At 37.7% G+C, this 27,478-nt stretch overlaps 1 protein-coding gene across 1 annotated transcript; it reads left to right on the forward strand.

Annotated features, from left to right (window-relative positions):
- Positions 1-27,229, forward strand: ace (angiotensin I converting enzyme (peptidyl-dipeptidase A) 1). The gene is made up of 25 exons (XM_084433446.1): positions 1-461; positions 8,948-9,118; positions 9,210-9,297; positions 11,087-11,230; positions 11,324-11,515; positions 11,975-12,072; positions 12,644-12,816; positions 14,704-14,927; positions 15,009-15,153; positions 16,125-16,223; positions 16,304-16,426; positions 16,542-16,753; positions 17,696-17,838; positions 17,914-18,072; positions 18,304-18,391; positions 19,167-19,310; positions 19,547-19,738; positions 21,836-21,933; positions 22,534-22,706; positions 23,564-23,787; positions 23,868-24,012; positions 25,471-25,569; positions 25,656-25,778; positions 25,879-26,066; positions 26,750-27,229. Exons 1-25 carry the CDS (start codon positions 252-254, stop codon positions 26,953-26,955), a joined length of 3,861 nt encoding a protein of 1,286 aa, XP_084289572.1. The 5' UTR covers positions 1-251; the 3' UTR covers positions 26,956-27,229.
- Positions 27,230-27,478: the final 249 nt, after the last annotated feature.

Consider the following 27,478-nt stretch of genomic DNA (forward strand, 5'->3'; position numbering starts at 1 on the left):
GAGGGACAGAAAGAGAATAAGAGGGACTGTGCGTATCCTCCAAGAGAGAGGGTGGGTTGGGTTAAACTGGCACTTAAAAGAGCTGACTGGGATTGTTCTGTGCCTGATTAACAGGGGGAAGAGGGAGAGAAGGACAGAGATAGGAAACACACACTTGACGGGAGCATCCAGCAGTGAGTGTGAAGACGGCTCCTCCAGGAACTTTGATTCCTGCACTTTTCCCATTCCTCACGTCGCAGCTGTAGTCCATTATGCACCGGGCAGTGGTGCTGCTGACTCTCATCAGCACGAGCACAGCTCTGAAACCCGAGTGGATCCCGGGGGATTATTCTTCGACAGAAGAAGGGGCTGAGAGGTTTGTGAGCGACTACAACTCAACCGCCGAGGAGGTCTTTTACTTCAGCACAGAGGCCAGCTGGAACTACAACACAAACCTGACTGACCACAATTCCCAGCTGCAGGTAACGGTCAATGTGTTTGACAGACATCCAGAAACATTGCTTATATAGTCTGACAGGGTGCAACTGCCAAACGTGATGTAATATAATTCATGACTGACTTCCATGAATTTAGGTTGTATGGTTGCTGGAGGTCCTTTTTTTGCACATGAGACTGTTCAACATCTCTTTGGACAGCCTGTTATAACAATTTTTTTTTTTTTTTTTTTTTTTTCTTCCAGTGGGTTTTATTATTCATATTATGATTTATAGTTTTATAGGACTCTTGTAAACTTTCACTAAAGGGTAGGACCAAGAATTGGGAGTTTACTTAGTAACATTCTGCAACAGTGTAACAGTTGAGTTAAATGACATGACTAATCATTACAATACTCCCACGTGTCATCTTTTTGCTGCTTTTTCAGAGCTTAGGGATGAGCAACTTTGTCTCAGAAAATAATAGGGTTAGCAGAGCTCAAAACATGGGCTTTGAAGAATTTGAGGAGAAACATTTGAGTTTGAGCACAAGAAACTCTATTAAGAGATGGGTAATTTTTTTTTTTTTTTTTAAGAAGAATCTGAGAAGACTTACACAAAAGTCTCCATTTGCTCTCTGTTCAATATCAATGCTGTCAAGGAGAAGCAATTGAAAAGCTGTTTGGGATTTTCTTTCCTGTGGGATGCATAGTGTAAAAGTCCAACTCATGTTGCAATGCTATCAGATCATATTTATGATTTATGATATTCAGAAAAGCCAATAATTATTTTATGGACAATGTCATAGCCGATAACCAAGAAATTGTTGATTTGAAAAAACAAAAATCAACTGTAAATGCTGCAAGTGAATTTAACAACATTACAATGCGGTATGAAAACCGGATACTAATTTTGAGTTTTGTCTAAGATTATATTTAACAGTGTTTTTAAATTGTCAGTGCTATTAAATTGAAATTTTAGCAAGTGTTAGATGATGGCCAAGGTTATCCATGTGATCAATAGGTAATGACAACATATGTTTTTACATTGCTTTAACAAGTTAAGCAATTTTTAAGTCAGTTTAATGTAATTTACGTTGAAATGACAAACATCCAAGCTGATTGTACTTAAAAAATAAGGCAGCAACTTTTTTTATAATGTAAAATTAATTAAACATCAAATATCAGTGATATCAAAACAAATGGTAACACTTTATAGAGAGGCTCCATTTGTCAGCATTAGTTTACTACATTCGTTAATATAAACTAACACTTAAAATAGTAAACTTGAATAATGTTAATCATTAAAAGTTTCCAAATAAGTACTGAGTAATATCAGTTATGTATGGACTTACGGTTACACTTTATTTTAAGGTGTCATTGTTACAGTGTAATCATATATTTAAGTACTGTGTAATATTATTTAACAACATGTACTTACTATAGGGTTAGGGTTAGGATTAGGATTTAGTTGAGGGTTAGTATGTAGGCATGTAGGCATGTAATTATGCATAATTTACTGTTATTACTATGGTAAGTACATGTAACATATGCAACAAGGACACTGTAAAATAAAGCGTTAACGGACGAGTTACTGGGTAACACTTTATTTTACAGTGTCCTTGTTACATATGTTACATGTACTTACCATAGTAATAACAGTAAATGATGCATAATTACATGCAAGTTACACTCAACCAAACTCTAATCCTAACCCTAACCCTATAGTAAGTACATGTTGTTGCTTAATATTACTCAGTACTTAAATATAGAATTACACTGTAACAATGACACCTTAAAATAAAGTGTAACCGAGTTACTGTTAGGCTTAGGGTTAGTTATTTGTAGTAATTATGCATAATTTACTGGTATTACTATAGTAAGTACATGTAGTAATGTGTAATTACGTCACCTTAAAATAAATAGTTACCAAAGTTGTATCTCTTAAGATTATTTAATGGAACTGAGCTAACGTGAGCTAACAATGAATGCCAGTGTGATCAATGCAGAGGCGAGGTGGTCACCATTGCTCTTCCCAAACACACACACAAGCCTCCTTCAGACAGCTGTCTCAACACTATTTCACAGCTGTCTCAACACTCACTCACAGTTTTTCAAATGGATGCTTGCACCGCACTCGCTGCTCAACATCTGAGCGAAACCTCAACAAAAAAGGCCGCAAAAAAGTTGATAGAAAGCTGGGCAGAACCTGAGCAATGCCTGGTGTGATGTCTATTATTTCAGACACATCAAACGAGTTGATCAAAGAGCCTCCGTTTCGGGCAGCTCTATTGAAGGCGGCAGGCCAGGTTGGTGCTGTGAGCGAAGCTCTCTCTGACTGCGTATGAAGATAAAGCAGCATTGTATGAAAGCAACACACCCGTTGCACTCATTCCACAGAGAGCGCAGTCACAGGACACCCGGTCATGGTTGCTGGAGTAAGGATTTTTGTTTTCGCATTCATCGTGACCGTAGGCATCTTGGTGGTGTGCGTTCAACAGATGAACGGTGGAGGTTATGCTAATGTAGCATATGCTGATGTTGATTTAGTATAAAGCATGGGAAAAAGGGGAGAAAGTTGGAATTTTAAACTTCCACGCAGCTTGCAAAGTGCAAAAGTATGCTACTTGAACTTGGACTTCGTAATTGGAAAAGCCAAATTCGTAATTGGCGGAAACCCTGACTCCTGATGAACTGTGATGCTGTGCATGACGTCAAGCAAACATGGCGGCACCCAAGATGATCGTGATAAAGATTAGTTTTAAGCAAATAAAATGCATATATGAGTCGAAATTCCTGCATTACATTATTATGATAAAACCTTTTTTTTGCAGATTTAGGTGCGTAAATGTTTCAAATGAGCTTTTCTGTTGATAATTTTAAAAATATTTAACACGGATGCATAAACGTCGGCATGGAGAGGAATAGTATATGATGGTAATTGGTTTGTTTTTGGTTTGTTTCTCCACTTTGCGGTCTTATTTTTTTATTTTATTTTTTTTAATTTTTTTACAAAACTTTAATGGCTCATAGCCAATCGTTTCAATTATACCAGATGACGTATGTAGAGTGACAGAAATTTGACGAGGAAGAAGACGATGGGTCAGAGATTTATGTGTACACGATGGCGTTCAGCGACTATTGCCGTTTGTGCAAGACAAACATGAGGGTAGAAGGTATATATGGACACTCTACAGACATGTTTTTATCGAAAAAAACATTATGAAATGGTTTAACGCCAAAAGTTGCTCTTTTTTCAAAATAAACTATCTAAGGCTGCATCGAAAGGTAACTTCGCGTCTGCTGCCATGTTGGATCCATAGATATAATGGACGTCGTCATCGTCTTGCTGCTCCCTCCCCGTTCTGTGATTGGTCCCCTCGCTGAGGCGAAAATCTGGTCCATGGAATCCAGGCTGCCTTGCAGCGTGAATAAAACCGCGCTGTGCGCAAGGCAGCATGGGGAAACCCAGGCTAGTGTTGGTAGCAAAATCTGATTTTTCCGTCAGAAGTTCAGAACACCCTCAAACGTATAACAGTGAAAACATGGATTGCCCGAAAATTCCGTCAATGGCAGGGAAGTGTTGCGTCATATAAATGATGGCAAATTCCGTCAATGGCAGGGAAGTGTTGCGTCATATAAATGACGGCAAATTCCGTCAATGGCAGGGAAGTGTTGCGTCATATAAATGATGGCAAATTCCGTCAGTGGCAGGGAAGTGTTGCGTCATATAAATGATGGCAAATTCCGTCAATGGCAGGGAAGTGTTGCGTCATATAAATGATGCCAAGTACCGTCAATGGCAGGGAAGTGTTGCGTCATATAAATGATGGCATATTTCGTCAATGGCAGGGAAGTGTTGCGTCATATAAATGACGGCAAATTCTGTCGATGGCAGGGAAAGAGTTAATATAAAGCAACATGCTAATATTTATATAGTATTTATTTCTCTTAGCCTGTCCTCAACCGAACTACAGGCACAATGGTATTCCAAAAATGGCAAAATAACATTAAACATATAATCTCCTCAAATAATCGTGTGCAAAAACACAGAAAATTATTTTAATGTGAACAATTACGCTCCTTATAGTCTTATATGTTGATTGAAGTTTAACAAAAATCTTAAATATATCTTAAAAATATCATTGGTTAGGTAAATACTAATTTCGTTTTGTGCAATAAATGAACAGTTGTATTTTTAGACATTTATTTTGGTAATCCATCCCCATTTAATCACTTAAGTGATATTCAGAGATTTTATTATGGTAGTAAAGAACTTTATTTCTGTGATATTTATAAAGCCACTGTTTTTATTATTATTTAAATTGTGCAGCTGTAGAACCACATTTAATGCCAAATATCTATTTCAACATTTGTTTCAATATCTGAAATTGTTTATGTAAATGCGTCCCTTGAGTCTGCATTATACATGCGGCGAATTCCACAAATCCACTTTCCTGCCATGCCACTCCCATTGCGGCATGGAAGCACTCGCTTTCACATCTGTGGCAAAGTGGCCATGTGTAGCTCATCATTTCATTTCTGTATTGAGAGAGGCCAGTCAGTGCATCAGAACAAACAGACTCTTTAAATTAGCCTCTATAAAGCACACACACACAGGCATCTTTAACAACGTTATTTTGTTAGCAGCGTTGTTTGGTTCCTTCAAGGACAGAACGAGGTGGAAAACACGTACAATCTGCTCTGAAAACTCACATTCCATACCCATCAAACATCTGCCGACAAGAGAGAGTGTTTAGGGAGGTTTGCATGGATGATTCAGAGCCAAGTGCACATGACTGAGCTCTAAAGCTTGTCACCCTTTTGATGGTGTCAGTCACAAGTTATTATTTTACTTTTTTATGTCAAGCCTTGAACCTTGCACCCTATTACGACTTATCATCACTTTCTTGCATAAACATGACAGAACAAATGGGACCTTGGAAGAAGAGGTGGAAAAACAAGAAGCTAGCAGTCTTTATCTCTGAGGAAAACGGAGTGTGAACAAGCAAGTGAAGGATAGGAGATAATAGAGATAAATTCACATGTCACCAGCTAGCTAATCAGTGATGGAGGAAAATAAACTGTGGAAGGGAGCTCATCTCCGCTCGGGTCAACAAAGGCATCACCCCATGAACTAATGAGTGCACTCGCTGTGACAGGGCCAATGCGCCCTGCGGTTATCATAACAGAGAAGGGATGCTGGGGTCAGACGGTCCACAGCGGGACACGGTATAACTTCAAAAAAGCATGACGCACCCAAGACCAGGAAACAATAAACCTTTAGGAAGAATGTACACTAAAAATGTTAGGAATTTTAACATTAAAAAAAGAAAAAATGCGAGATTAAATCATGTTGGTTTGTTAAGTTACCATAATATATATGTAACCCGCTCTGTGTGGGCCTCGAATCCGCGTCTCCAGTGTGGGAGGCCAAAGACCACAGTCTCTAGGGTCAGTCGCTGGAGCTCCTCTTGAGATCAGGGGAGTGAGGTTTATTTGCACAGCGACTACTTAGCTGGCCTCCGTTACATATATACAATAAAAAAAATATCTTTTTTGGCATGCAATGAAAAATGGCTTATGATCTACAGCAAAAGAATAAATTAGATACAATAACACGATGCATATATGCACAGATTATTTTTTTTTTGCTGGTAAAAAGTTTCTGGTGAAACTTTGTGATCTGATTATATTTTATTTAAAAGTTGTTTATCACTGTTTTTATTAGCACTCATATGCATATTGCAGGGTTAATGTATATTGCATTATTTTTGTGTCATGTGTGCCACACTAATGGTAAGAGAATTGTGTTTTAACTAGTCTATAAACATGTTACTTTAAGTTTCACTACTTAAGCACACAGACATCACTAAAAGAAATGATAACTCACAGTTCAGGAACTGAATCAGATTTTGATTCATAACTGAGTTCATTCAGTGGATTGATTAGACTCTTTCAAACCGGTAATTTGTGAGTCATTTGAATCATTTGTATGTGAATCGACTAACCTACTCTGTTATGCTTGTTTTTGCACGCTAGCTCATGAGGACAAATCAGTTGTTTAATTTTGTAGTACACTATTTTTTTTTAATCGCACCACATTCAATTTGGATGCAAAATCACATTCACAACTCATGAAACATTATTTTTGAATAGACTGTACACTCTGAATACATGTTTGTTTATTAGTCATGATTCATGGAAAGTCTATTTGTAATGAACTTCAGTAACTCCACTAATCTTTGGTCTACACAATAGTTGTCAATAGTTGTCAATAAAACGGTTTGGATAACAACATTCTTCAAAATATCTTATTTTGTGTTCTGCAGAAGAAAGCAGTGCATAGTTTAGTAGAACATTCTGGGTGAACTATGTAAACATGTAAATCATGAAGCTTGGAAATCCTGTTAGGAAGCTCAACGCTTGGACAAACATCCAACTTCACCTTTATATCCTCACCCCACAGTATCTTAAAATGCACATAGTTGGAGAAGTCATCATCCCTGACAAGATAACCACATTCTCAGCTCAGTGATGTCTAACATGACCACAACAGACACACAACTGTTTTATGACATATGAGCTACCAGGTGCTTTATACCCCAGCCTGAATTGTTTCAGTTGCTTCCACAAGAAGAAATGAGTTCCTGTCAGGATTCAAAGAATAAATTGATGGATGGTGCTAACTCAGCCACCCCATTTCTATCCCTTGTGGCTGCAAAAAGCAATCCAAGCTCTTATTGAAAACATAACAAGACAGAAAGTAACTCAAGTATTGAGCAAGAGCCAGAAATGATTATTAAGAGAGATTGCACTGAGAGAACAGAAAATCATGGGGATGGAACGAGATATGGGAATATGACACATTTCTCCCACAAAAGCATAACATGTTACTGTACTTTAGTGCACATTGTATTATTTTCTGAAATATACAAAATGAATCAACAAATTGCATTCTTTCTTGACGTTCTTACTTGATTTGATCTATCAGGATTGATTATCTTGAAAAGTGGGGGTTACATACACTGTAAAATCTAATTAGTTGGACTTACTTAAAAAAAGCATGCAAACCGATTGCCTTAAAAAAAAAAACAAGTAAAGTGAAATAGGAATAGTATGTGGTACTGACAAATGCTTAGTTAGTATAGTTCACTTACACAAGAGTTTAAGTCTAGTAACTAAAAAAGAACTGTAGAGATTACTTGATAATTTACTTTTATTAATTGTTACCATTATTGTGTTTTGCATGCTGAATGTTGAAGTCTGTGTGACTCAAGTATGATCAATTGCAAGATTGTCACAAATATAGAAGGATTATATAAACCCAATTAAAAGTTTTACAAAGTGTTTAGGACATAAGTGTTAGCAACAAAATTGTAAAAGATCATTAATTGACATGAAATATAGTTATGTTATACGTCATTCATTCATATATATATATGAAGTTCCAAGTGCCCAACCAAAGGGATCACCATAATGGTGACTAAAAACATTTTAGGAAAATCAACATCAATTTATGAAGTCAGCTTTTGTAATATTCTCTCAAATTTTTCAGTTGTATTAAAATTTCAACATTCAAGATGACTTTGGGAAATTAGTGAATGCAAACAGAGAAAAATAACTGCAGAAGTGGAGGAAATGAGTGAAACGTCCATTAAGATTTCCCCCGCCTCAAAAACCACACTCAAACCAATCAATTAATCTTAACTTGGGTTTTCTTAGTAAACAAAGCATAGTATGTGAATAGTACAGATTACTAGAGTTTTACAATTAAGTTAAGACATTAAGTAAAGTTAACTAAAAAGTGTTAGTTAGAATCACTGTTGGATTTTACAGTGTACCAGAACAGACCCGGTTGGTTCATTGGAGGAGAGGGGGTGAATAAATGTAAATTCTATTTAACAAACAGTGCGGCCAGTGTATTCAGATTCCTGAACAACTTAATGGTTTGAAGCAGTCTGAAAAATCCTTCACTTCATGTTTTATGGGGCCATTCCATAGACATAATGATTTTTATACTCTACAAAGTGTGTTTTCTATCCCCTAATCCTAAACCTACCCATCAAAGAAAATCTTCTGCATTTTTACATTTTCAAAAAACATCACTTAGTATGATTTACAAGCTGTTTTCCTCATGGGGACCAAACAATGTCCCCACAAGGACAAAGATTTCTACAGAGCCCCTAAGGGGACATGGTGGTGTGAGAAAAAATGAGATGGGAGGACAAATAATCAATAAGTCAATGTTTTTGTGTTCTCTCGCAATTGTTTTGCGTTCTCCCGAGAAACTTTGCGTTCGCTAGCCAAACCTTTGAGTTTGTTCTTTGCGAGTGAATGCAAAGTTTCTTGGGGGAATGCAAAACATTTGAGAGGGAATGTACAAGCATTGCCAAATAATTTTTTTCAGATTTTCAATAAGAGTTCAATAAGAATTTTTCATATTTTCAATATAGAATGACTTTCAATATACTCATTAATAATGATTGGACCCATTTTGCATGAATATTCTGACTCTCTTCACTTGTACCTCAGGTGTCTGCATCTTTGGAGGAACAGGCATTCACAGAGGCATGGGGTCAAAAAGCAAAGGCTACATTCTCTGATTCTCTCATGGATACCTTCACTAATCCAGACCTGAAGAAAATCATCAAAAATATCAATGTTCTGGGACCGGCCAATCTCCCAACCGCAGAGAGAGAGAGGGTGAGTTGTCATACACCACTGAAGCTGTGGAGGAAAGAGCTCCTGATGATGCATCAAGAGTGTGTTTTGATCGCTCTCTTTGTTTTCCCAGTACAATACCATTCTGAGCCAGATGGATAGCATCTACTCAACTGCAAAGGTGTGTCTCACTCCAGAGGAATGCTGGTCTTTGGAGCCTGGTGAGAAACACTCCCAACACTTTGTTGATGTGTGTCAGTAAGGGTCCATGTGAAGGTGAAAATTCATGTATACTCAAAAGGACATTCAAGTGCTTGCAATGCAGCCAAAGAATAATGTTTTAGATGAGCGTGAGAATCAAGCTGAAGATGGTTAAAGAGATGAAACAAAGAACACTAATCACAATCCAGTATACAAAAGTGGCAATGACACATTTGCAGACAGATTAGCTTTTAAATGGAGAACATTGTTAAAATTTTATATTTATAATTAAAGTTGATATTCAGCCTAAACAGTCTGATTGGAAGTGTGATATTGCTTATACACAACAGTTAACAATAAACAAGATGTTAAAATTAAGTTACTTATTCATTTTTGTTAAGCCAACAAATAAGCAACACACAGTAGTGAATGATTCAATGACTCACACATAAAGATAGCTATTTATTTCTGAAATATTTTTTGTTTTGGTCAGAGCCATAGTCACATGGACAAGTGCATGCTTCGACATATGGTGCACTTCGGGCGACCCGAGTTCGAGTCCTGGCTCGAGGTCCTTTCCCGATCCAATTCCCCTGTCTCATCTCCCATTTTTTCCTGCCTGTCCTCCTACTGTATCTAAATAAAGGCAAAAAAAGCCCCAAAATAGAAAAATAAATAAATGATTTAATTGGGGAATGCACAGAGGATGAATTTCGCATGAGGGTAAAATATTTTCTCATGCATATTTCGCAATGGGCATTGACCAACAAGAAAGTTGCTTGGATTGAAAGTGACTTCATTGTAAGCTGTTCTTCATACATCTTCATACAAGATACAATGGAAACATGAGGACTATTTATACAACAAGACTAATGACCAACAATAAAGATAGTCAACCAATCATAACATGACACATAAGACAAGAGAAGCACAAGACATGATCACATGAGGGCAAGGAAGTCACATGACAAGAAATCAGGAAACATGACTGAGAATTTCAAAATAAAAAACATGAAACATAACCGTGAACCAAAACCCAAAACCAAACGTGACACACACCTACCGGTATAAAGATGCAACCTGCAGAAAGAATCGCTGAAAAATCCCCACCACTTACATTATTCTCAACCTTTAACTTTACAAAATGTTTAAAGTTAACATTAGCAGTGTTAGGTTTATGTTTTTTGCCTAATGAACAAAATGTAGCATTTGAATTATTTAGCCTCACCTAAAAGGCATTTATCTGAAGAGTGCACCATTACATCCTTATCACATGCAACACTATTATAAGGCAAGGCAAGTTTATTTAGATAAATATTATAAACCAATGATAAATATTCAAAACCCCAAAAATATCTGTTAATTGTTTGTTTGATAAAGTTTCAACTAACAGAGTTTCATTCATGTGACCATGCATGCATATAAGTGCAACGGATGTGTGCTGTTTCCCATCTCCAAATGCACTTACACCAAAAAAGCCACAAACAAGTAAATCTGACTCAGTATGAACACACAACACTATCTAGCCTAGCTGATGTCCAACAACTCTTGCCACTTAATTGATCCTGCTATAAGATCCTAAGCTTTAGTCAACATGTTTTGGATCATTGGCTCCTAAATGCTTCCGTTCAAGGCATTTTCCTGAGAAACGGCACTGATTTAGCTTCTGTGAGCCGCAAATATCCGGGAACACTGTTGTAAACAAACGCTCTTTTTTTCTTCTGGGGCTCATTTGCAAGACTCAGAAACTGTTTTACTGTTCAGTTAGCATTAAATATTATGCATTTATGCTATTTATGTGTCTTTTAGAGCTCACAGAAATCATGGCTACGTCAAGAAGCTATAAGAGGCTTCTGTATGCCTGGGAAGGCTGGCACAACTCCTCAGGGGTTCCACTTAGATCCCTCTACCCTGAGTTTGTGGAGCTCAGCAACAAGGCATCTCGGATGGATGGTAAGCGAGTCATTCTTTTGGATGAACTGAGGGGGGAGAAAGATAAAGAAAGTAAGATCTAACACCCATGTTCTTTTTATCTGATCTTCTCAGGCTTTGAAGATACAGGAGACTACTGGCGTTCCTGGTACGAATCTCCAGACTTCAAGCAAGACCTGGAGAATCTGTTTAAACAGCTGGAACCTCTCTACCAAAACCTGCACGCCTTTGTCCGCCGAAAGCTCTATGACTACTACGGTCCTAAATACATCAACCTCAAGGGTCCCATCCCTGCCCACCTCCTGGGTGAGTTCGATTAATTGAGAAAAACATTTCTTTAGATAACTTAAGCAACTTTAGCATACTTTTTTTTAAAGGACTTATACTTTAAAAGAATATACTTAAGTGTGAATTGGATGTACACTGCAAAAAAAAAAAAATCTTACTTAGAATCTTTGTCTTGTTTTCAGTCCAAATATATTACAATTCTTAAGTCAAGATGCATTAACTGAAGTAGTAAAATGTCATAAGATATAATTTCTTATGGCATTTACTCATCTTGTGTAAGTGTAATGTTTTTTTTTCTAAGGCACATTTATAAAAGGTACTTAAATGTCCTAATTGAACTAAGGCTTAATCCTGGCTTAATCAAACCCTGTCTGTGAAACCAGGCCTAATAATTATTTCACCAGGCCTTTTTCATCATTTACAACAATAAGTGTTTAAGAGACTCAAGGTGATCTCATTGTGTTTGGTTTCTGTTAGGCAACATGTGGTCACAAACATGGAACAACGTCTACAACATGATGGTCCCTTTTCCTGACAAACCCAATGTAGATGTGACAGACACCATGATTGCTAAAGTAAGCTAACAGATCTGTATCTCAATTACTAGATAATAGATCATAGATAATACCTGAGCCCTCCAGAGAGTGTTAAAGGGGTCATCGGATGCAAAATTCACTTGTATATGGTGGTTGCATTTAAATGTGTCTTTGCAGTGTACCACCATAGAATTACATTTTTTATCCTCAAAAAGCCTAAACACTCTCAATAATCAAGCCGTTTGGATTTTCTGAGCAATACGATGTCATATTGCTCTTGCTCCGCCCACGACCACTGACGGACTGTCCCGTATTAGCATATCTCCGACCTCAGCCATTTGTAAACTGTCCGCCAAGGCAGCTCTTTACATGTCTTGTGTCCACATGCCCCACGGAAGAGAGGGGTGGGGTTAGCAGTTGCTCATTATCATTTAAAGAGACATGCACCGAAATGGGTCGCTGTGAACAGAGCTGTTTTTGAGGAGGTAAAAAGGGTGTTGTTTTACACAGCCATTGAGGATTTTTACAAACTTTACATGAAGATCCTAAAGAATCATACCAACTTGTGGAAAATGGGCATCTGATGACCCCTTAAAATTTGTACCCATAGGGTTATAATGCCACTCACATGTTCCGGGTGGCTGAGGAGTTCTTCACCTCTCTGGGTTTGATCGAAATGCCTCCTGAGTTTTGGGACCGGGCCATGCTTGAGAAACCAAGTGATGGAAGGGAGGTGGTTTGCCATGCCTCTGCGTGGGACTTTTACAACCGCAAAGACTTCAGGTACATGAATCGTATCACAGGAAAGTGGTTCATATTGTAGCTCAATGGAAGACTGTGTTTTTAGATAGGGTTTCTGATGCTTGTGTATTTACTGAGGCAACTATCCTCACATTTGGGTGTAGTTTCACATTTGGCACTTTCATGTCCCATGGGTTGATTACATTAAAACAGTCTTTCAAACTTTCCTATTTTTGCAACTTTTTAAATGCCTTTAGAGAATTTTTTTACTCCCAGACCCAGACTTTCAGTCTTGAAAGATAAAAATCCATTATAAAAATGTGAATTATTACATGTTTAAAACTGATATCCTGAGCAAAGAGTGAAATAAACAATTCCAATATTTATTGTTAGAAAATAACTTGGTTGTAGTGTCATGTTTTGCATTTGCTAATGACATCATTCATCAGAGGCGCTGTTACACCGGAAATAAAGATGTGTTTTGGTCAATCGGATCACAAGTGGATGAGGCTAAATGGTGTAAATGAGATATAAACTGTCCACTTTCGACCACTTCAAGAGTTGAAAACACATTCAACTGGATTGCTTTCATAGTGTAAACGCTTAAAGGGATAACACCCCAAAATGAAAATCCTGTCTTTAATTACTCACCCTCATGCCGTTCTAAACCCATAAGACCTTCGTTCATCTTCAGAACACAAATTTTTGCTGAAATCCTAGAGCTTTCTGACATTTTAAAGACATTGTTAAAATAGTCCATCTGACTACAGTGGTTCAAATGTTATGAAGCGACCAGAACACTTTTCCTAGCCCTCCACCTTCCCCAGCACCACCTGCCTAGATCTGCTTGGGAGTTCTCCCTACTTTCCTTGCAGCGGCTCGTATCCTATTCCCTGTATTTATGTGCATGTTTCGGCAGTAGTCTTTCCTCATGCAGCAGCAGCAGCAGCGTATCAGATCTAGTCCGCCAAGACAAAGCCTATGCACATTCCATTCTTATCAATAAAATGCTGCTTAATTCTCTTCCGAGAGTTGTCATGACTGAAATAACAGTGAAAAATATTTCTAAAGCATTTAATAATCTTAGTTAATAATAATTTCAGCATTTACTAATACATTATTAAAATCTAAGCAAAAATGAACTAACAATGAACCGTTGTGTTTTTAGCATTAACAAAGATTAATAAATACTGTGAGAAATGTATTGCACATTAATATTTAATGTTAGTTAATACATTAACTTTTAACATTTATCAAGAATTGCTAATGGTATTCCTAATTGTATAAATTTCCACCATGGTTTAAAAAACACTACGTCATTTGAGATATGGTATATAATACAGTATATTATGAATATTGTTGGCTCTTTTGACAAATTACTTTGGTTATAAGCGTAAATGCATAAATGGAAGGTGGAAATAACAATTTGTTGGAAATTTCCATTACATTAAAAAGTTATTCTACTCTGATGCATGTATTTTTGTAAATTTGAACACTACTAGTGAGTGTGAGACTTTTGAAAGAATAATATTGTCTGTTTCCCAAACTCATGACAATAGTTGAATCAACACTGCTGTTTCTGAATGGAAACCATTGTCATGAGTTTGGGAAACAGACCTACAGTATGTTTGTTTGATTAGCGTTACTGGGCTTGACATAACAACATTGCCTCAATTCAAACAATTGAGAGAGTGAGTTTGGGGTACGAGTTCTTGCCGAACAATAGGCAAGATGGGAGGAGTGTTTGAATGATCAAATAAACAGAACATTTTCATTGCATCACATCGTTAAGCTTTTCAGGGAAAGCAACCTACAAATGCATTGTTTAGTTTCAAAATATCAGCCAGGATTAATATAAAAACAAAACATCACCATCAAAGATATTATTGAGTAATAAACAGCTAAATGTTTGTGCTGGATTCTGTTTAGAATCAAACAGTGCACTACTGTGACTATGGAGCAGCTTTTCACCGTGCATCATGAGATGGGCCACGTGGAATATTACCTCCAGTATAAAGACCAGCCGGTCAGCTTCAGGGGAGGAGCCAATCCTGGCTTCCATGAGGCCGTAGGGGATGTGCTGTCTCTTTCTGTGTCCACACCTAAACATCTCCACACCATTGGCCTTCTGGAACAACTGACCGATGATGCTGGTAAGCGAAAGATGTTCAAAATGATACTTGCAGTATAGTGTAAACCTCTGATAAACTGATGAAGTATTTGAAATTCCATAGAGAGTGACATAAACTACCTGTTGAAGATGGCTTTGGAAAAGATCGCCTTCCTTCCTTTTGGATACCTTATTGATCAGTGGCGCTGGGGTGTGTTTAGTGGACAAACACCGGTTGAACGTTACAATGCAGATTGGTGGCACCTCAGGTAAAAACCAGTGTCTCATAATGGATCGTTGTGGTCAGCAATCGATACTTTGTGCTGTTATCTCATGAATAGTTCATGATCATATTGATAGGTAACAACAGAGTCCATAAAGGGACATGGTGAGAGGGAAAAAATAAAATTATGATAATGCTTTTGCATTCTCTTGCAATTTTTTTTGCGTTCCCTCAAGATACTTTGTACGAAAAGTTTCTCCGGGGAACACTTTTGCGAGTGAAAACAATCGCAAAATATTTTCCCCTGAGAAACGTCTTTGTGAGTGAATGCAATGTTTGTTTTTTTCCTGCCATCTCATATTTCTTTTCCACTCCCATGTCCCAGTCCCTCCTGAACTGATGTCTGTATTATTATTCTTTTGTTTATGAGACATCAAAACTAATCAACAACTTTTATTGTAATGTCGAATCAATTTGATTTGAAATAAATGGTGCACAATTGTTTAAATGTCAAAAACATACCTTTGCTTACTTCTCTACATACACTACCATTCAAAAGTTTGGGGTCAAAAGAAAAAAGAAAGAAATGAATACTTTTATTCAGCAAGAACGCATTGAATTGATCAAAAGTGTCAGTAAAGATGTATCATGGTTTCTACAAAAATATTAAACTGTTTTCAACATTTCTTGAGCAGCAAATCAGCATATTAGAATGATTTCTGAAGGATCATGTGACATCTGAGTAATGATGCTAAATATTCAGCTTTGACATCACAGGGATAAATTAAATTTTAACATATATTCAAAATGAAAACAGTTATTTTAAATTGTAATAATATTTCACAATATTACTGTTTTTATTGTATTTTTTAATCAGATAAATGCATTAGCATAAGAGACTACTTTCAAAAACATAAAAAATATTATCAACCCCAAACCTTTGAACAGTGTTTAAAAAAAAAGAAGGAAATCAGCAGTTCTTTCTTGAATTGATTGATATTTTATTTCTTTTATTAGGACAAAATACCAAGGCATCTGTCCACCAACCAGACGTACAGAGGAACATTTTGATGCTGGAGCAAAATATCACATTCCTGGAAACACACCGTACATCAGGTTGGGTTCTTATCATGAGCTTCCCGTGATAAATAATCAATAATCAAAACTCTGATTTACTCTCTCATTTAATCTTGTAGATACTTTGTGAGCTTCATTCTTCAGTTCCAGTTCCATGAGAAACTATGTCAAGAGGCTGGACATACTGGAGCTCTGCACAAATGTGATATTTACAGATCGGAAGCGGCTGGAGCTGTTTTACAGTAAGTATTGACTTTACAGATCGACTGATGGTGGTTTGAATGAAAACACTGTATCATCGCAATGAATGGAAAGTCTGTACATCGGGACTGAGTGTTATTGTATTGTTTTTGGAAGGAAAGTCTTAAAGGCTGGCTCTTCAAAGCCTTGGCCAGAGGTGCTTCAAGAGGCTCTGGGCACTAACAAAATGAATGCCAGCTCCCTGATGAGCTATTTTGAGCCAGTTACTACCTGGCTACAGGAACAGAACAAGAAAACCGAAGAGACGCTGGGCTGGCCTGATTTTAATTGGGTGCCACCAGTACCAGAAGGCTACCCTGAAGACATTGGTAAGACTATCTTTATTAAAGTTGGCATGAAATGGCATTGATGCTTTTCTTCTCTATTGTGACGTATATCTGAGTGAAACGGCTTCTCGAACAAGAAAAAAATGTAGGGCGGGACTTGATTTTATCAATCTGGAATTGATTGGATGGTTGTGGTTTGCTATTGGTTGATCTCATTTGAGGGACAGGTTGCCCCGCCCTCACGCCAATAAACACGATCAGAGAAGAGATGTTGCTGCAAGAGGGAGGGGAAATTATTAGGATTAAAGATTATAAAGCACATGAATTTGCTTAGATAAATAATTTATTATAAATGCCGAAATATTCAATATCACTATTTTGATTACTCGGCTTCACCTCATAAATAATGACGGGAATGCGAAATATTGATATTTAGAAGAATCCGTTTTAAAATCGTACCTGTTTATTGGCTACAGTGTACAAAACAATAGTTCTAGAAAACAAGACAAACAGTTTAACAATATTCTTGTACCCTTACTATTAATAGGCCTACTGAAGTCCTCTGATTTAATTTAACAGTAAATACAGTCAATAACTTGAGGCCCTAGAGGTCATCTGCTGCGTTTTAATGAAACGAGAGAGAGCGTGTCCGCGTTGTGGTGCGAGAGACATAAAAAGAAGCGGCGCCTCAAATACCCAGATGAGCGCTCATTATACAGCATTGCTATTGGGAAATAACTGATCTCAAGCATTTCAGAGAGCCATGTGAGAAATAAAAAATAATATAACGCATAACAAATAACACGTTTAGTCGTGCCCCCTGGCTTGCAGAAAGGGGAAACGTTGTGTCTCTTAGCTGCAGAGTTGCCAATTCCATGGTTTCCCCACAGAATTAGGCTACTTCTTAAACCATTGCTGCGACTTAAGTTTAAAACTTGATATTTTAGGCCTACAAAGCCTCATCCTCGTGTTTTTCCTTAAAAGCCACAGGTAAAATAACAGATGAGATGCAGGCCAAAAAGTTCTTGGAGGAATACAACAGCACAGCCGAGGAGGTCTGGAACGCTTATACTGAGGCCTCCTGGACCTACAACACTGACATCACTGAAGCCAACAAGCAGATCATGGTGAGGCCCAGACTGCTCGGTTACTACACCAACATTCATTCTCAGAGTCTCATGCTGCTGTTTTTTTGGCTTTAGCTGCAAAAAAACTTGGAGATGGCCAATCACACAAAGATCTTTGGACTAGAGGCCCATAAGTTCGACACCAGTGACTTCCAGGATGAGTCGGTGAAGAGAACCCTGATGAAACTGAGTGACCTTGAGAGAGCTATACTTCCTGAAGAAGATCTCAAGGAGGTACAGAGAGACAGATAAATGTCTTTATTGCTTTGCAACCATACATTTTTACCATTGAACCCATGCCGAATGTCTTACCCCACTGTAAGTGCAATACTGTAAATGTGTTTTTTAATGGATTTTACAAACTGTATTGTGGCAATTGATAGCAGGTCAAAGTTGCTGTTGATAGAGCTGAACTTGTGTTTTTTGGAAGACTAAAATATGACCTCATATTTTTCATGTTCATAGTACAATAATTTGCTAGCGTCAATGGAGACCCTGTACAGTGTAGCGACAGTCTGCAAGAATCAATCAGATTGTCTGTCTTTGGATCCAGGTGAGTTAACTTTTACTAGGTTTGCCATACCGTTTTAAAGTTTGGGGTCAGACCTTCTTTTTTTTAAAGACAGTAATATTTTTATTTAGCAAGGATGCATTACACTGATCAAAAGTGACAGTAAAGACATTTATAGTCTTACAAAAGATTTAAAATTCATATAAAGGCTGTTTTTGAACATTCTATTCATCAAAGAATTCTGAAAACAATGTTTTATAACAGTTTCCACAAAAATATTAAGCAACATTTTTTAGCAAATCAGCATGTTAGAATGATTTCTGAAGGATCGTGTGACACTGAAGACTGGAGTAATGATGCTGAAAATTCAGCTTTGCATCAAAGGAATAAATTACATTTTATATTACATTAAATTAAAATAGAAAAAAAAAGAGTAATTTTAAATTGCAATTTTTTTTCACAATATTCCTGTTTTTACTTGTGTTTGACCAAATAAATGCAACCTTGGTGAGAAGAAAACCATCGAGAAATCTTATAGACAGTCTTACAACTGATCATGTATTTCAAAGCAATGTGTGAAATTCAGCTCATAATGCCAAGTTACTAAAAGATTTTATTTGATGTTTTAGAAGTTATATACATGCCGTCTAAAACCCACTGTGTTTTTGTTAGTTATACTAACTGCAAACTGTTCATAGTGAAACAGTGAACAATGAAAGTGCTTATAGAGTCTGTTTTTCATATCACAGCATGCCAAATTGATTACTCCAACCCCCCTTATGCTCCGTTTTTGATGTGTTTGTGTTTTGTTTTTCAGATCTGAATAAGATCATGGCTGAGTCCAGGGATTATGATGAGCTGCTGTTCGCCTGGCAGGGTTGGCGTAATGCCTCGGGCAGAGAGCTCCGCAACAGCTACAAGAGATACGTGGAGCTTGCCAACTTAGCTGCAAAGAGCAATGGTAAATGCCTGAAAATAAAGCACATCTTGTATGAAGATCTCTTGCAACACAGGACAGCTAGAGAAAGATATTTAATTTGAAGACTGATGAAGGGAAGATTTGGTTTTCAGGCTACATTTTGAAAGAGTACAAACTTTTTCCAAGTGGCAGGCAACACACACTGACTGACTCACCATAAGAATAGTTCAAGAGATCTTTCAGTGATGTTCTAATGTTGATTGTTTGTCCATTATCAGGTCACACTGATAATGGGGCATTCTGGCGTTCCCTGTATGAGACCCCCACCTTTGAACAGGATCTGGAGGCCTTGTGGAAGGATCTAGAACCGCTCTACCTCAACGTTCATGCTTATGTGCGCAGGGCACTGTACAAGAAATATGGATCAGAACGCATCAACCTTAAAGGACCAATTCCAGCTCATTTGCTCGGTGAGAGATGAACTATTCACATTAATGTGATTTGTACTTTATTGCAATATGCTTTGGTTAGAAAGTGTTACCAACAATATGTAATATGTTACATGTTATCTAAACTCTCTGGCCCATTAATATCAGGGTTTTCCATACAATGATGTAACTCGCTGCTTAACTACCATAGAACGATGCATTGTTGAAGAAATCTACTAGCTAGTCACGACAGTTTACACCAATTTTTCGTTCAACCACGTTGGTTAATGTTGTCACGCAGGTGTTGGAGTAATTACTTCTTTGAATTAATCAGTCGAATCAATGGCAGTTTTTTTGCTATGGCATCTGAGGACTAACTATCATTTTTCTATTTTGCTTTATTTCCGGATTCAATCATAGGCTCCTTCTTACGTACTATAGCACGTACGCACGTGGCACTTTAAATCTCTTGACAAACTAAAAGACCTAAATTAAATGTGTATATATTCAAAATGAAAGATATAGATCGTACTGAATGTCAACTACCTCAAGATAAGGATTTGAAAAATTAAGCATGAAAAAAGTAAGCATGAATGTCCACCCGAACATACGAATTAGCCACCAATTTACCAAAAGGGTAGTCACAAACTGCCAAGACTGTGTTGAACAAAACATCAATTATTACATTATTGATTCGGACTAATTATGTCTATTTATTCCCCATTGATGTACAGTAACTAACTATTAATGTGTCAAACTTTTTTGGCTCCATTTAGAAGACTAGAACATTCTTGGTGTATTGTTGTTGCACCATCATCCATATAAAAGTAGAACAGAATAGAACAGCTTGCTTGACAGTTGTAGTCGGCGTTCACTTTCATTATGAAAAACAGCAGCTTTGTGTAGTTTTTGAATGACGTGAGAGTTTATGAATGATGACAGAGAGGGTTTTTTAAGAGGTTACTTTACTTTAAACCAAATCTGAATTCTTGCTACCTCAATTCAAATTCAGCAATTCAGAAGTCATTTTCGAATCATTTCTAGTCCTCCAGCCTTAAAGGAGAACTCCGGTCAATTTTAACATTGAGCTCATTTTTTTTGTACATTTGGAGTGCTGTCAGTACAAAGAACAACGACAAAAATCGGTGTTGCCTACACCGAGTTATCCTCTTTTTAAAATTTGCACCCTGTTGACTTCAATGGGGCAAGTTTTAAACCTGCTTTTAGCCTCTTAACATCCTTGATGTGTCATTACGAGTGCACAGGTCATGTGAGTGATTCCTTCGGAGTGAACGCGGGTGAATCTGACTGCAGTAGATGTGAAAGATATTAATAAAAATGATGTTTAATCGACTACTGTGGACTTCGACCGTAAACAGGATGTAAATACAGGTATGTGCGCTGGCTGAATAAACATCATTTTTATTAATATCTTTCACATCTACTGCAGTCAGATTCACCCGCGAATCACTCACATGACCTGTGCACTTGTAATGACACATCAAGGATGTTAAGAGCCTAAAAGCAGGTTTAAAACTTGCCCCATTGAAGTCAACAGGGTGCAAATTTTAAAAAGAGGATAACACGGTGTAGGCAACACCGATTTTTGTCGTTGTTCTCTGTACTGACAGCACTCCAAATGTACAAAAAATGAGCTCAATGTTAAAATTGACCGGAGTTCTCCTTTAATTCTTTAAACCAAAGCTTTCTTTCACAGAAGTGGCTAAACACAGAAAACGATTCAGTAAGACCAAAACAAAGGCTAAATTTGCTGAAATCTACACTGTTTCTGTTAAAAAGTACTTTGCGGATTGGCATCTTTTTTTTAGTTGTTGAGGGTTTACATTGATATTCTGTAGTTGTTTGCGGCAACTCCAAAAGAGTCGACAGGATTTAATGTGCATTCAAAATCATCAAGCGTGACTGTGTCTGTACATATTAGGTATGCACGTGTGGGAAAGTGTGTGTACTTGTGTTTGTGTGTATGCAATGGTTCCACTTCCACATGACTGGAGATTAAATGGCTTGGAATTCCAATCCCAGTGGTTTCCTCCAGTGCCAGTGGTCAGATATATTACACCATCTCTCACATCCTGCCGTTCAGTTGGTTGACATTTTTCTCTGCTTGTTTTTTCTAAGGAAACATGTGGGCCCAAACATGGTCTGGGATCATGGACCTTGCCATTCCGTTCCCTGATGCCACACAAGTGGATGCTACTCCAGCCATGATTGCCCAAGTAAGATCAAAACTGAAAACACATTCTTTAATCTATTCCCAGATCACAGTCTGAACTCTTGGAAAAGGTTCCATGTGTGCCATTCTCTGAATGCAGCGGCTATTTATTAAGAGTTAAAGAAGGTAGATGTTGTTTACACTGAGTGCAAATAGTGGTAGAAGCTGTTTGCACCAAGTGTAAATAGCAACAAATAGCATCCTGTTTACATGGAATGCAAATAGGCATGATAGACATATTTCATGCCTCCTTGTGCATACAAAATTTCATTGGATTATTGGAATTCAGGCAGTTTAAATTTAAATATTTAGGAATATAAAATGATATTTCCTCAGGAAATCATCATCATCTTCATCAATCGGCTGCAAACAGGGTAGGATGACAGTCGGTCACTAATTTTCGCAGGGAATGGAGTGTCAACCTACCCTGTTCGCAGTCGATTGATGATGATGATGACGATAATTTCCTCAACTAAATGCAAAAGATAACCTTGAAACTTTTTTTGGGTTTGGAATCTTTTAGTAAAGATGTACTGTGCAATGGCATATAAATCTATATTAAACTTTGGCTTCCATCTAGTAAACTGCTCTTTTTTTTCCTCAGGGTTGGGACGCCAAGCGGATGTTTGAGGAATCGGACAAGTTCTTCACTTCTCTGGGTCTTCTACCCATGCCTCCTGAGTTTTGGGCAAAGTCCATGCTGGAAAAGCCAACTGATGGCCGTGAAGTGGTGTGCCATGCCTCTGCTTGGGACTTCTACAACCGCAAAGACTTCAGGTACATGCCTCATATCGCAGCAAGATGGTCATTCTCAGGCATGGTGGCACACTCTCAGAAAAAAAAATGGCACAAAAGCTGTCACTGGGACGGTAGTCCTATGGTACCATTTAGGTACTAATATGTACACTTTTGGTACCAATACATATGTACCTTTAAGGTACTAATATGCACTCTTGGTACAAAGGTGTAGGCCTACCTTTTGAAAGGGTACCGCCCCAGTAATAGCTTTTGTACCTATTTTTTTTTTTTTACAAAAGTGCAGGAGAAGTGAGATATATTCAATAACAAATGCTGTGGTACCACATATAAAAACCAAAAAGATTTTTTGACGAAGTTAGTTTCAATAACAAATCACCCAAGATGGTGAAAGTTGTTCAATATATTTAAAATGGACTACATATACAATGCTTACTAGAGTATCCCCTTGTGAAAAAGAAGTGCTTAATTGTAGTGAATGTGTAAATCTTAAAAGTATGCTAAAGTGCACTTCTTTTTCTCAAGCGTCGTGTTATTAGCTTAGGAACAAACTCAACTGGAATGTGGAGCGTTATTTGTATAATGTATAAAGTTTCTATGTACAGTACAGTGTTTGGTTTTGTCTTGATTCAGTGCCTATAGGCAGTTAACAACAAATCTTGCTAGTTTTTAGAAAAAGCCTATATTTCACAGTGTCCTAAGTTGTCTGCCAGGCCAAATAAACCACAATTTAACCTACTCCTGTTATTCATTTCATAAGGGGAGGATGTTAGAGCTGAAATGACATCTGAAACAACAGCTTTTTAGCCTTTTCCTTCCCATGTGTTATTTTGTGAACCTCACTGTTAACCTTTTCCCCAACCTCTTACCATCTCTAGGATCAAGCAGTGCACAGTGGTGACCATGGATGACCTCATCACTGTGCACCATGAGATGGGCCATGTTCAGTACTTCCTGCAGTATAAAGATCAACCCATCTCTTTCCGTGACGGCGCCAACCCTGGATTCCACGAGGCCATTGGTGACGTATTGGCCCTGTCAGTCTCCACACCTAAACATCTTAAGAGCATTGGCCTGCTGGACAAGGTGGAGGAAAATAAAGGTACATCCGCAATGAAGCTTGCAACAAAACACACGTTAAATGCCAATCCAAACTCTTAAGTGTTTTTTACTGGTCTGTAGAGAGCACCATCAACTTCCTGATGAGCATTGCCTTGGATAAGATTGCCTTCCTGCCTTTCGGCTACCTGATGGACCAGTGGAGGTGGAAAGTATTTGATGGAAGGACCTCAAGCTCAGAGTACAACAAAGAGTGGTGGAACCTGAGGTGACCATTCTTCTAATCCACACACCGTTAAAGGGGTAGTAGGGCCCTATGATTCCCGTGATGTAGAATCCAGTCTTACTGTAAAATGCGGAAAGTCTCGGAATTTGGCAAATTTGGACGAATCAGTCAAATGTGTGGCTGTACACTCAAATCACAATATAGACTAGTGTCTGTGAATGTTAAACCGCAAAAAGACTATTTAAACAGGAAGTCTACATGTTCTGTGTGTCTCTGTGTGAATGAGCGGCACCGTTTGATCTTCTACGCATACTCAAGCACACGTGACGCTTGTGGTGTTTTTCGTTTCTGCCGTCTCACTATTTGAGGACATGAACAAATGAACTTCATCTCCAGAGTTGCTCTGAGACTCAGTTCACCAGCATTTCATATGCCGTGTCTCATTTCGAAAGGGTGCGCCCTATGTCATTGAGTTTGCCTCATTTCAGAACAGTAACCATTATGTTTTAAAGTAAGACAGAAATTACAATAATTTATGCCTCATGACGAATAACAGTCAGTTTTATAATAGTTGTTTTTATGAAATGAGGCAACCTTGATGATGTATGTGGCCGACAAATATGACTGTCACTAGAGTAGACTGTGCAGTAGTAATCCAAAGAATGAGATGACGCTTAGTTTAACTGTATTGATATTTCTTTAATGGTGACTTGGACACACACGCATCTGAATCAACCACACACATTTAGCATAGCTAATAATACATTGATCTTGGAAATAAATGAATGTGCCCTTAAAGTTAAACCCACCCAGTGCTCGAATTGGGCTGGTACATGCCCTCGCTTCTTCTTGCGTACCCGCACTTCTGACATGTTGCCGGTACCAGGGGCTTCACTAGACCCTTTCTCTACTTGTACACGAATTTGTGATCGCCTCAGTCCCCTTCTAAACCTCATATGCAAACAGCGGCAGGCTTCGGCTCCTCTACATCTTTCACAGTGCGTTTTTGAGCGTCACGCTGACGCGCGTTAGCGCTATTGTTCGGTTCCCAGCGGCGCAGTGTCAGCGTCAGAACCTTAGCTGAATTGACAAAAGATTTGTGAAAAATTGTGATAAAGAATTAAAATATATATTTTTACAGTGCAGTGTATGCGCAGATGATGTTGTTGATGTTGATGTGTTCTGAAAGCGCGCTGCAGACTTCTAGCAACACTACTGGTTTTTGTTTGAATGTTGAGCTGCAGCTCATTGGCCGCTGATGCAACAACAACCAATCAGCAGTGCTATATAGATAATGACATGATCGCTACAAAATGAGTTTTAGACCTATCAGCCTGCGCCATCTAGAGTTTCATGCCAGAACTAGGTAATTATTTGATCAATGCATTGATTTATATCTAAACATTGTTCTTGCTGTTTGCTTTCAGTTATATTAACAGGTAAATTGTGCAATATGTAAAGTTTTTACCAGAGATGATTTTTTTTGTTTTATTGTAACAGAATGAAGTACCAGGGACTGTGTCCACCTGTACCTCGCACTGAGGACGACTTCGACCCTGGTGCAAAGTTCCACATCCCAGCTAATGTGCCCTATGTCAGGTATAGATAACAATAAAATAAATCATCAATGTGAAAATATCTGTAATGTTACTGGATTGACTATATATTTGGTTTGGCTCCAATAGGTACTTTGTGAGTTTTGTAATCCAGTTCCAGTTCCACAAGGCCCTGTGTGATGCCGCCGGTCAGCCAGCACCGCTCCACAACTGTGACATCTACCAGTCCAAAGAAGCAGGGAAACTCCTGGGGTCAGTGAATCACTGATGACAAACTGAGACTGTTTACAGTTTTTACAAGCACTACGAGTAATGAAGTTTTTTTTGTCATTTTTGTCTCCTCTTGTCTCAGTGATGTGATGAAGATGGGCTTCAGTAAACCCTGGCCTGAAGCCATGACTTTGATTACTGGCCAGCCCAAAATGTCAGTCCAGCCTCTGATGGAGTATTTCCAACCGCTCATCGACTGGCTGGAGGAGGAGAACAAAAAGAACGGGGACGTCCTGGGATGGCCAGAGTACGACTGGGCACCATACAAAAGTAAGCATGGAGTTCATGAATCGACATCCAAATGTTGGTTTACCACTGAAGTGTTTTATTGAAAAATAAATGTGCTTCCGCTGGGAAACTGGAATGAATTTGAGCCAAATGAATTGGAACAGAATAAAATTATATTTATTTCTTGATCATCAGATGTGAGTTAACCAATCCCAACAACAACTTCCCAAGCTCCAACACAATTTTAAATTACTGGATTTAGGTGATTCTTCCAATGGAGAAGTTTTTTTTTTTAGTTTTTTTTATTGTAACAATAAAAAGTCATAAAAACAGTTTATTTTTCAGTAGTTATAATATTTTGGAATGTGTGTTTATTGAGCTTTTTAAATCTATTTAAATATTTTTGAGTTCTAAAAAGTGAAATTTGGCCAAAATGCCTCTATTTCGGACTAGTTCCCTACCCATGCGTCTTAACTTCCTTTCTATAAAATACATTTCTAAAAAGCTTCTAAAATATAAAAATATATATATATATTTTTTTTATTAAAATTAAAATGAACATGGACACTATTCAAATAAAAAAACGGATTGAAAAATGAATAAAAACTATACGGGTTTTTACAACTTTTTCTCAAAGGTAAACATTGTCATTACCATCAATACCAAAATTGCAGACCATGGCACTTTTAAACTAACAGAATGCTCCCACACTTCTCACCTGTTAGTTTCAGTGACGTCCGTGTTGGAAGAGAAGCCGAAAGCAGTCAGCTTCCTGGGATTGAGTGTGGATGAGGCAGGCGCTGCAGCGGGTCAATGGATCCTGCTGGTTCTGAGCATCGTCTTCCTGCTCGGCATCGTCTTCTTCGTCTACAGATACAGGAAGACTAAACGCTTACAGGACAAATCAATGTCTCAGATGGAGCTCAAGTAAAATGATTCAAAAAGGAAACTGTTCTATTCTTACCATTTGCAGTCATTCATTTTTTGACAAGATTCACCTCTTTTTGAATGTAATGTATATTTATTATTTTTGGTCAAATTTGTTTGACTATGCAATGAAAAGTGACTTGTAATTTATTTGTAAAAAAAAAAAAAAAATTCAATGTTTCACTGCTGTTTTCAATTATTTGTATTGTCTTAACTGTGTACATTTCTGATTGATTCTACTGGTAAACCTTTATAGAAAATAAAGAATTATACAGACGTTCTAGCTTTGCTTATTGTCTGAGCGCAAGAACATTTCATTAAAACAGCAGCCTTCAGTTTTTAAAAACATTTTATTATCAGTACAATATATTTAAAACGCCTTTAAATATGTCTTTTTTCTGTGTGGACATACAGTACATTTTCTCATCTTAAACACCTACCCAGGTCTGAGGTATACAAGCACTGTGTCATTTTGTTTGCTCAGAATGTAATGAAGTATAGTGGTTTACTAAATCTGCTCTAGTTTC

Source organism: Rutilus rutilus, assembly GCF_951802725.1.
Source record: "Rutilus rutilus genome assembly, chromosome: 16".
NCBI classification, from domain to species: Eukaryota; Metazoa; Chordata; class Actinopteri; order Cypriniformes; family Leuciscidae; genus Rutilus; species Rutilus rutilus.